This window comes from Pundamilia nyererei, unplaced genomic scaffold (genome assembly GCF_000239375.1).
Source record: "Pundamilia nyererei isolate P.nyererei 1_Seehausen unplaced genomic scaffold, PunNye1.0 scaffold00002, whole genome shotgun sequence".
NCBI lineage: Eukaryota > Metazoa > Chordata > Actinopteri > Cichliformes > Cichlidae > Pundamilia > Pundamilia nyererei.
In genome coordinates, this window is record NW_005187403.1 from 4,860,609 (window position 1) to 4,873,015 (window position 12,407).

Sequence of the window (12,407 nt, forward strand, 5' to 3'; positions counted from 1 at the left end):
ATCGTCAGAAGGAAAGTTACAAATTTTGTATTGTTCGATACATATGCGTACCGAACCGAAAGCACTGTATCGAACGGTTCAATATCGATACGAGTATCGTTGCACCCCTAATATGTATGTATATGTATGTATACGTATATATAAAATATTTTTTAACCATACCAGTCACTGTTTAGAAAAAGTGCTTAATTACCTTTTCAAGCAACGTGGATTACTGGCATTTCTCATTAGCCTCTTGAACCTTAAGATGATTTTATTTAAACTGTAAAGCCATGTAGCAACATGAGATCTTTTCTTTGGGGGGGGGGGTAGGTATTCGGTATACAGGTGTTACTTACATTAAAACCTGACTATTAATGGTTTTGCTGGCTGTATTTCAGTATGCTTTGGAGGACATCGACCCACTGATTATAGAGCAGCGCAGGATCAATATACGCTAAGAATACATAGATTGGGTGGCAAATCTCTCAACAGACCTGCCAAACACCTGCTCTCCTTCATTCCACCTCCCCCCATTCACTCTCCGCCATGTTTTAAACAACAAGATGAGAAGACCCATAATTGACTGTGATCTGTTCTCCCATTAGAATAAAAGACGGATCAATTGCACCATTTCAAGCTCTCATTCCTTCTCTATTTTAAGGGTGATGGGACAGATGGGTGTAGTGAGCAGAGACAAAAACACATCAGCCATCCTCTTTGATGCTAAATCAAAGCTGGTGGAATGCAAAGGAGTGCTTTTTTTCCAACACAGTGAATCAGCAAAACAAAGATGGTAGGGCACAGGTTTCTTTATTGCTGCCATGCTACTTCCTGCTTGAGCTACTAATACTATTATAACAGGAAGAAAACAAGCAATTAAAACCGTTGGTGGTTAGAGTTACAAACCCATAATATGCCTTAATTGAGTATAGGATTAAGAGCCGTAACAAGGAGGGGGACAGCAACAAGGAAGGGAAGCGCGTATATGCACGTAGGTATGTTATTTGAAATGTCCACTGTAAAGAATCCCTTAAAGTTTGTCATCATTTAACACAAATATTGAATAGCTGTCTTTCAGAATCAAGACTACTATCAGGAAATGCATAGTTTCTTTTTACGATTTGTCTTGCCTGGTAGCATTTGAGTTTTGTTTTGGGACTCATTATTCATTTGTATACAAACTAAACAGAAATAAATTAAAGTCTAGTAGTAGATTTTCCTTTTTAAAATGGTCTTCTCACGTCTTGCTCTCCGATTCCAGGTGTGTACCCTGCCTCTTGCTTTATAACACTTTTTTAACATATGTTAACATTTCCCAGACATGGAGTGTGTCCAGATTTTAAACAAATACTTGTAATACTGATGATTAATGATCCATCAGCTTTAGCTGTTTGATCAATATTAGCAAATATTAGCCAGAAGACTAAACTCACAGCTACTCGCAGAGCTTGTATTGTTAGAAATCCTGTTTTTATGTACCCGGTATAAACAGCACATCTGTTGTTGTCTATGAATCTGGCAGCCTTGCAAAATAATATCTCAAGAAATCATACACTCTAAAGAAGTCCTTCATCTCCTAAAGCCTCTTCATTAAACCACACTTTGTGTGACTATGATTAAAATGCCATATGTGGATACAAATGAAAAACATTCACATTTTAGCACCTGTGTGAATGCTTACAAGCTGCTTTTTTACTGATGCACAGAGGTAAAAGACAAGGTGCCATTTTTACATTGAAAATGTTAACAAAATGCCTTGGGGAAAAAATCCAAGGCATCCCACAAATGTCACAGACATGTCATTAACTACAGCTACTTTAGAAAATGCTGATCTTTATTTTGATTGCTTCTCTCCTATTGATCACTCTGAGCTAAAATCAATAAATACTTAATCCAAACCATCAACATATCTATTAGACATGTCTATTAAGGCTTACCATTGAACTAGCAAATAAAATCTGCCAATTGAAAAATGATTATTAATAGACTATGTACCACAAGTTTTTAAGGTGGCAGTAATAAAATCATTAATTGAAAAGCCTTTAACTGACCAGGCATTTTAGCCTGTTATGTACAGATTTCCAGCCTTTGTTTTACTTCTAAAGTTCTTCAAGATCAACTATGTGAGAGGGAAGGATTTACTTGAAGTATTTCAGACAGGCTTTAGATTGTATTATAGCACAAAAACAGGACCAGTAAAGGCCAAAGATCTTGTCATGGACTCTCTGTGCTTGTCCTGCTTGATTGCAGTGCTGCATTTAGAATACAGCATTGGGATTAAGGAAGTTGCACCGACTTGGTTAGAATTGTTCGCATCTGAAAGATTCCAACTTGTTTAAGAAAGCGTAGAGTCTCCCTAGACACAAAAGTCATCTGTAGAGTTGCACAGGGTTAAGACTTAGAATTATACATTCTTCATTTAAGGGAATTTGTAGTAAATTTGTAGTAGAAAAAAACTACACACATTTTAATTGCTATGCAGTTGTTAGAGATAGGTGATTAAAAAAATCAAGTGGCTAAACTACAGGTATAACTTAAAAACAGTAAGGAAAGGGTGGCCTGGTATTTATTACTACTTAGTTCAGACAAAATTGAAGTTTCCATGGTAAACACTATGATTACATGTGCATCTGTAAACATGATAGCTCAAAAAGTTTAGAATTAATTCTGATAAAACATTGCAGGGGTGTAGAGTGGGCGCATGTTAGTAATCCATTAAAATTAGCCTCAAATGCACAAAGGTCTTTAAGGTCAACTTAATGATTTATTGGTTGAAAATCGACATAAAGCCTTATAATTTATAAACTAGGATTCTTACAAGTGTGGTGTGTATTGTCAACATATGGAAAGTACCATATAAAGGTTTAAAAACCTCACACATTTCACCTCTGACCTCTCATTCAAGGTCAATGAATTGATCCGAAGGCAAACGTAATGTTAATACTATATTGAACTATTAAAAAAGTGTTTCTTACTGCCATTGTATGTATTGACAACATATAGGCATATAGAGGATGATAGATGGGGATTCAGAAATAGCCCTTTATATTTTTATGACTTAAATATCGATTATAACCACTTAAATTCATTATAATTTGAATGGGGAAACTATGTTCCTGAATTACTGTTATCACAACTGTTTCTTTTGGAAAACCAAATAAACTTTATGTAATTTTTTCATTTGGTAATTATTGCTAAACATTTAAACTAACTTACTAAATACTTAAATACATGCTATACACATATATATCCACATAAGTAAAAAAATAAAAAAAAGTGTATTAAAATGGGTTTCAATGGGGCAAATAATAAAAGCTTGCACTTTGAATTTGTCTATGTGCTACAAACTTCTGAAAGCATGTCTAAAAAGAAAGTCCTGGGTTCAAATCCGATTGCATGGGTTCTCTTTGGGTACTCTGGCTTTTACAGTCCAAAAACACGCATGGAGTTGGGTTACGCTAACTTGAGAGTGAATGGTTGTCTGTATGTCTGGGACAGAGTGGCGACTTGTCTTCTCACCCTGTGGCAGCTGAGATAGGCTATAGTCTCTCTGTAACCGTGATAGGTGCTGTACAGAAAAATGCAGCACAGACTTTATTCAATCAAAAATATAGTAGGTGACAGAATCTTATGGACCATGCAATACATCTAAAATAAACATTTCAGTAAGCTCGCCACTTGGCTTCACCTTGCTTTATTTTCTACCCCCTGCCCCCAGAAATGTAGAAGAAGAAAAAAATTTAACCACGAATGTAATCAGTGATTAGCCTCTGTGAAACCATATCTATAAAACAAGCCTCAGTACCTTTTGTTAATGCCATTGCTCAGACAGAATGTGTTTTTCATAACATTGATGTAATCAGAGTAAATGCCTCGAGCAAATACTGCCCGGTTATTTTCGGAATTGTTTGTAGCAACATTGCATTTCTATAAACATGTGCAGTGATCCAGCTAATGGAGTAAAAGCATACCCTGGAGGTGCAAAATAGGCCATAGTCTACCATATAATGTCCATCTTATTGACACTGTTTTTACCACCGGACCATGAAGACATCTCAACCGAGGACAGTTTTCAAGAAAAGGGATACATTGTAAATATAATGTATCTTTTTTTCTTGGAAATTGTCCTCGGAACCCCCCCCCCCCTCAGGAAACTTTTGCCTGGAAGGTTCATAAAGGCTGGGCACTTGTGTCAGGGGTTGAAAACAAACACTTTACAAAGAGACTGTCAACAGAGCATTAACTGATTCCTCTTCTTCTATGTGCCATGTCAGTGTGCCATTTCCTCTGCATATTGGCTGTACAGAGCTATGCATTTTTCATGAGGCTTAAAACAGAAATTGCATTCTGTCTGTTTTATTAGCATCTTAATCCTTTTTCACTATTGCTACTTGTGCCTCGGTTTTTGAGGCGTGTGCGGTCTTGATATAGAGACTTCACATGCCTCATCTGCTGCTTTTAGAAAGTGTCTCTTGCAATTTTGAGCGGTCAAAGCAAAATGAAATAAAAACGAAGACGCCGTTTAAACGCGCAGGTGTTTTTGTCTTACTTGTGTACATGCCACGTATAAACACACAGCATTCTTTGCAACACCATTGACCTAATGGACTGTGTTTTCACTGCTAGTTTAGATTTTTATTTGAAATAAATAACACTCACCTCCTAAAGTAACGGCTTACTTCAAAGAGAGCCTTGTTGTCAAGTTTGTAAAGCTCTTTTTTTTTCAATAATCATGCAGAAGATGAAAGCTGCTGTATGAATTCAAATTTAATTTGTTCAGTCATCCATTAAAACGGTTTGTCTGTCTCCCCTGCCACCAGTCCATCCCCTCTCCTTCAGTGTCTCGCGGTCTCTCTGCCTCTCTCTCTCTCTTACACTCTAGAAAGCTGTGTGGCAAATTGGAGCTCCGGCATTGAATGCCAATGAGTAAAGGGGAAAAAATACATATTGAGGGCACAGTGAACTTAAGCAATTAAATTAAAAAGTTATTAACTTTGGAATGAGGGACACTGCTCCCTTTCCTGTCACTGCCTGCAGCCAGAGGCTTCAGAGTTCAAGGAAACAGGGAAAGAAGACGGGAGAAGGGAGAGAGGAAGACAAGTGGAGGAAAAAAGGAGGAAGAAAAGACCAGAGAGATTTTAGAGGTGAGGGTGGAAGTTGTAAGCCCCTGAGCAAAGATGCATTTTAAAGCTGTGTGTGGTATGTTAATAATAATAAAAAACAACTTTGCTATGCGGTCAGATACATGTCTGTGAACCTGCCCATTTGATCATTACACGCTTATTGTCTTAGACAAAGGACTGGCTCTTTGCCACTCTCACGCGCCAGAGCCTAAGTCAGCATCATTGTAGCATTGTGGACTAAAATTCCAAGGGAGTGAGAATCAAAGTTAATTAAGCTTTTGCTGTGCTTTGCACAAATAATAAGTTTTGGGCTGACTACTAATTAACCCTGAGAAACCGCTTCCTTTCAGTAGACTAAGTGATATTTGGAACTATATCTGCTTTTTTTTTCTTACACAATTAACACTGTTCTACCGAGCATTACTAATTACTCTTCCGTATAATAATGGTCGTGTACTCTATGATAAATGGAAGAGTATTTGCTTTTAATGTGTGTTAGAATTTTAAAATGCTAAGAATTAATTTAAGCATTTGATCATTTATGAGTGTGTTGAGTTGGAGGCTGGGATTTAAAATCACTGAAATACCAGCCTGGCCCCTCTGTAGTAAAGGCATGTGTTTCAGTATAAATGACTGCTAAGTAGTGTTAATCATTTACTTATTAATTTTACAAAGCGGCTGGTCCAGTAGCCCCTAAAGTTTTGATCACATAAAAATGTTTCTCCACAGTAGACTGTATATAAAATATGGCAGTACTTCCTGTGCTGTCACCATTCAGTTTTGATACCTGTCATTGTGAAGCCTTAACTTTGCCTTTATGCTGCTGTTTTTTTTGTCTTTCTTTTTTCTGTTTTTGGAGTCATATTTATCTAAGTTATCAGATAATGCTAGCAAGATTGAGAAACAGAGTGCATCTATAGACTATGTAAACTAGGAGCATCACAAAGATACTGACTAATCCTAATCACAGCTAAATAACAAACAAATAGCTGAAGCACAAGCTTCTTGGATGGCCTTTTAGTACAGTTGACCCCATAGAAAGCTGTATTATTTGACAGATAATTGCGTTAAAATGCAACAACAGGCACCAGCACCACTAACATTTCACTTGCATATCTCAAATTAGCTTAGGTGACGCCAAGCACAGAACTAGTAGCTAATTCTCAGCTGAACCCAGTTCTGCTCCAGCAATGGGGAAAATAAAAGATAGTGACAAAAGCTTTTTTTCTTTTTTCTTTTAATGTGTGCATTTTTATTGTAAATGCTTTTCAGCCTAGAGGTTGCCAATTGACAAAAACAGACCTAAAGCATTAAAACAACAAACTATAGATCCTATTTGTGGATAAATTAGCAGCAGATGACCAGTTTTCCTTTCTGCTGTGGGGTTTTGCATTGCTATCCCCGCAGCCTTAAACAAACAATAGCATGCTTGAAAACTCTCAGCATCAGTTTTCATTAAGGAAGCCTTCAACTATTTTGAGTGTAAGTCAAGAAAAAGAAATCTTTTCCTTGTGACAGAAAATGTGCAAGATGCTATAAATAGTGTTTCGTACAACAGACTCAAAGACTTTCAGACGACTGCTTGTTTTCATTTATGTATGTGGCCTTTTTTACATTTTTTTCGTCAGCTGTGCATCAGGGAGGGTTTTTTTTTTCATTACAAGGACATTATGAAGGCATCACACCCATGAGATAAGCCAACTCTAGACAAGCGTAGCATGGATGACAAAGTAGAAAAAGATGACGATTCAAAGACATTTTGTAAGCATATTGCAGAGGATGTGTGATATTCTGTCATATCTGATCCCCTGTGCTCCCAGCTCCTCTCAGAAGCCACGGATGAAAATATAGTCATATTCAGGTAGCAAACTGCAAAGTGAAGAATGAGCATCGGTGTTCTCAATGCATCAGGGTCATAAAGCGTCATCCCAAAGCACATTAGTCTGTAGAGCCGAGTCAAGCAGGGGCAAAAATCGATAAAGCAAGTCTCAGAACAATAGCATGCACGCAGTTCTGCCACATTTTAGTTACTCTTACTACCAAATATCCTCAATAGGTTGCAAAAGCACAGAACCCTATGGAAAATCTGAAGTGTACTAGAACGATAATACTGGCGGAAAGGAACATATGAAGACAAGATACAGAGACATGAAGAGACGTTTCAGGCAAGAGGTGAATGAGTTTGTCCTCGCCTGGTGACAGATGCAATTCTGAGTTGTCAGTTACAACCTTCAGTTGGTTGCTCTAATTAGAAGAAAAGAAAAAAAATCTTAAAAAAGGAATTGTTAATTACAGGTTTTTACATTCTTTACCACAAGTTGCACTTTGCTGACCCCAGTTGAAATAGTCCTCTTTATAGCGTTTACTGACACAGCTGACCCAAGTTTGGTAGTCATACTGAGACCATTTATTGCAAAATCAATCAGGAGCATGTGCAATGCATTCACACCAGATGCTTCAAAATGGGGACTGTGACCACTTGATGCCACAGCAGTATGTCTCTTGGATCTGGAGGCACTAACCACGCAGGTGGTCTAAATCCCAAGATTGTCTCCTTTGAAACAGGAGGATGCTGGACCTGCTGACAGCACAAGAAAGCCCCCCAGAAGCAGCTCCTCTAAAGATAATTTAGTTATAAACTTTTACTGCAGTGCTGCTCAGGCTATTTTAAACTAAGAAACATCACAGAAGGGACCTGTGAAGAGAGCCTTAGAGGGTTCAGGCATGTCACCTTTTTTTCCATTTCTTGCTATCTCCCAATTAACCATTTTCTTCTGCTGAACCATGACTAATACCTTACTCTGGTTTTTTACATGCTAACTATGAAGAGGCATAGGAATAGAAATTTTCTCAATGTGCACTGATACTATATTGATTCCAATCAAGTGTTTTTGGAGCCATTTTTTTATACTCTTAGAGACTCTTCAGTCCACAGATCTTTTAATACAGAGATTGCAAAACTTATTTTAAAACCAGTGTAGTCAGGGCTCATCAAAATTATTAGAGAACAACCTACTGAAAATGTTTACATATATTGAGCCATCCATTTATGAAACAGTTGAGGAAAAAACTACAGAAAGGTACACTTTATAAAATTACAATATTAATATTTCGTTCTTTTCCATATTCAGTCAGTCAATAGCATGGCTACTTTTCTGATCAACCAATGTGTATATGTGCCATTTGGTACACCATGGGAAACCTCAAGCCACACCCATGTTCTGTGCGTAATCGGTACACGTGTAAAGACTATAGTATACATGGTTATGATGCTATCATGTTGCCAGAAGAAGCCAAAAATGGTCAAAAGAGCTTAGTAGTAAGTCTTGCTATTTACTAGGTCTCTCCAAAACCATGATTCCACACAGACTCAAAGAATAAAAAGAACTGTTGTTGGCAGCATATGCAAATTAACACTAAAAAGCAACCTACAGTTAGCAACACACCTTTAGCTGTTGTTGGTGCACATGTCAATCACAAATTGTCATTTGTACCTAGTGCTATTATCTTAATTAACAACACTAAATTGTAAGTGTTGTTGCCATTGCACATTGCACTTTTTTCGATGGAATATCTAGGTTGTTTTATCAGGCTTATATTATATTATAGTATTTTTTTAATGAGTGTACGTGATGTGTTGGTTGTATGTTTGTTGTTTGTTTTGACATACTGCGAATCAATTTCCCATCAGGGACAATAAAGTTACCATTGACCATTGACCATTGACATATGTTAAACCTGCTCCAGCACTACAGAAAATTTGAATGATACATCCACAGTAAGGCATACATGTCTGTAAAGATTTTCTGTAATTCAGTCATGTAAGTATAACGTTCACTTTAGAATTTGATAACAAGGCATTTGTAAATGACACAGTTTTATGTTTAATCGTCTAAAATTGGCAGAGTAATGTACTATGTGGTAAGGGGTGCATGGATGGTAAAATGCATGGTACATGAGATTAAAAAATGAATGAATGAACTCTTCACACATGTTTTTAGTCTGAGGCTCATCCGCTCCAATCTCCTTGTCTCCCATTGCCAGACTTCAAAGACATCTCTGGGGAGAAGCTTCAAAACATTAAGCATGACAGGCTTCCTCAGGACTCCCACAGAGTCCCAAACTAGCCAAGAAACAAAAAGAAAGTTTCTCTCCAGCTATTTGTTTTAAAGTTGTTCTGTTAAAAAAAAAGAAAAAGAAAAGAAAACGTCATTTGCTCTCTCTTTACCTGGCCTCGCTTTTATCTTGCACCCACTATTGTACTTCCCGTTAGCTTTTCCACTGTTTGTGTTATCCCTCTTTACCTTCTTTTCCCACTCTTGCTTCATCCTGCCTGTACCTTTGCAGTAGTCTCAAACAGAAGAGCTTAAATCATATCAGTGGTGGGAGCTTTGCCAAGTGCCATCCATTATACTGAAGCAGTGCTGCAATGTTGTCTCTTTTCTCATGTTTTTTTTTCATATTTCAGCTTTAGTCTCCATTAATCCCCTTTTTATTCAGCCCTCTTTGTGACATTAACTCAATTTCTTACACCATACTCATTATCTCCCCATCATATCTGCTCTCCCTCTGCTGTTACACTGTAGTTTTCTTGACCATATCTTCTTTCCAACTTCCTCTCTTTTCTTTGCTGTCAACATTTGCTGTTTTATATATCTCACTCTTTTACCCCTTTCAACTGAAGCCCAGTGTCTTTTTTTTCTCTTGCCAACCTTCTTGTCTGCTTTCTTGTGTCACCAAGAGTGGCAGCAGCCAGCAGACTTCCCGACAATGGTTCTCTTACATTGATTTTTTTTTCTTTTCCTTTTGGCTAACCCTGTATATCTTTTCTTCTTCCCATATCATTTCCTCTTTTTTTTCTTTTCCAGGAATGGGTGACAGCCACTGACCTGCTCATTTCTTTGGACAGGCTTAACACCTTTGGAGATGAGTTTTTCAAGGACGCTAAAGTGCTGCGCTCGTACTTCTATGCCATCTCTGATTTCTCCATGGGTGGCAGGTAAGAGACACCAGAAAATGTGGTGCCAAAGCAATGTCACCATGCTTGATACTCTCTGAAATAATAAATGTTGGGAACTAGTGTTGCTTAAACAATTTTGATTTTTCGACTTCACTAGCATCTCTTTTTAAGGGAGTTATATAGTACCAAATGGCCAAATGTGTTTTAAAGTAAACTAATTCCCTGGCTGAGGTGTTACGGGTAGGTGGCTGGGCATGCAAAGCACAGATTTTACCCAGTATATCATAAGTTGATCAGTTTTAAGGTTTTATGTATCAGGACATGATAAAATGCATTTGGTTCTTAGCAGGTCTTCAAATGAAGTAAATATGACCTCAGATGAACAAGTGCACCTAACTTATTATCCCGTGTCACTATTCATTTAACAAAATGCAGAAGCACTGTTTGAAAAACTAGGTCTATGCCATGATTCAGTAACCCTTTTCTATGGTCCACTCATCTTAACGATGTTGTTTCAGTTCACTGAGATTTCTAGGTAGTCATTTATTCACAGCTCCCTGTAGCTGCTGCCAAAGCAGTTAATCAGGTTGAAGTTTGATTGCACCTTGATTTTTCTTTTTTCTTTTTCAGCCATTCTGTTGTAGATTTGCTGTTATGGTCAGTACTAATGTTTTGTTGTATGATCCAATTCGGGCCAAGCTAAAGTTGTCAGATGTCACATTTAACTCTAGAACACTCGTGGTATACAGAGGAGTTCATGGTTGACTCAATGAATGCTAGGTGTCCAGGTCCTATGGCTACACAACAAACCCAAATCATCACCCCTCCACCACCAGGAACACTGCAGCTCCACTTTTTGTACAAACTAGACGAGTCTTCCAGAGGTCCTGTGGTTTTCTCAGATGCAACTTTGCAAACCTAAGCCATGCTGTGTTGTTCCTTTTAGAGAGAAGAGGCTTTCTCCTAGCAACTCTTTCCAATCAAGCCATCAGTCTTTTTCTTGTCACGAACTTTAGCATTTAACATGCTAACTGAGGCTTGTAGTGTCTGAGATAAGCTTTTCACAGTCTGACCTTGAGGTGAATTTATTGGGGCATCTGCTACTGGGGAGACTGGCAACTGTCTTGAATGTTGTGGGCTTCTCACTGAAAAATGGTGAACTTAAGATTGTTTGGAAATGGTCTTTTAACGCTTCCTAGATTGATGGGCAACAACAATTGCTTCTGTAAGATCACAGCTGATGTCTTTCCTCCTTAGCTTTGTGTTAACACACACCTGAATGCTCTGGACCCACAAACTGCCGAAATTTCTGCTTTTGCTGATGATCAATTCATCATATGCCTTTGATTAGCAACAACTGGCTGCTACTTACCTTCTTAATTTCTATGAAAGCAGTAAGGGTGTGCTTAGCTTTTCATACACTGCTTCTGCATTCTTAAATGTTGTTAATTAAATAATTTTACAGTGTATTTATTCATCTGAGCTTGAATTTACCTAATCTAAAAGCTTACTAAGAACAAGATGATTTTTACTATGCCCTGATACATAAACCCTTAGAACTTTCTTTTTACTGTACCATGACTCTGTGTGGCCATGGCAAGATAACATGCTGAACCTATATTCTGTCCTGCTTTCTGCCTGTCAAGTTGGCATCAAATGAAAGTAAACCAAGATAATTCTCAATTCTCCTTCCACATCCTTGGGTTTATTACTCATAGTAATGAAAGGGGACATGGTACCAAAGACCAGGCTGCACCTTGGCAGTGCAGATAGAACCAAACGATTAAGCAGCTGAGATGAAGCCCTCACAAAGAACGCAAAGTTGATCTGACATCTGTCATAAACACTTAGGGTCTTTCAGCTGGATGACAAATTACCCACCAATGTCACAGCACGTGGGTAAGAGAGCCACATGGCCATTAGCCATATACTGGTGCTTTCTGCCTAAGTACACGTGTTTTTACACCACACGCTACAGGTCAAGTCAGCAAGCCAAATGCTATTAAAAAATCCTCCAGGTTTTCTACAATATATCAATAGTGCAAAAAGAGCTGTGGTGGCTTCAAGGTAAGAAAAACAAGCTTACGACCAGAAGGTCGCTAGTTAAAACCTTGAACCCTGGACGGGAAAGTGAGAAAACAGCACTTTCCTCTGTCTCATCAAAGAAAGGCCCTTAACCTCAGGTGCTCCAGCGGAGGTGCTCAGTGGTCAGCAGGGTATGCTTAAGTTATATAAGGAAGCTTCGGGGTCTAACTTTGTCAATGTGAAGACAGAATTTAGTGAATATATTTTGAGTATAGCGAAATAAAGTAATGTTGGAAACAACCCACTCATGAGACAGA

General features: G+C 38.0%; 1 protein-coding gene across 1 annotated transcript in view; it reads left to right on the forward strand.

Moving 5' to 3' along the window:
- lamc3 (laminin, gamma 3) overlaps positions 1 to 12,407 on the forward strand; it is a 116,938-nt gene that overhangs the window by 26,340 nt on the left and 78,191 nt on the right. The window contains exon 3 of the mRNA XM_005720521.1: positions 9,974 to 10,104. Within this exon, the coding sequence (XP_005720578.1) occupies positions 9,974 to 10,104 (131 nt within the window). The remainder of the gene's footprint in view (positions 1 to 9,973; positions 10,105 to 12,407) is intronic.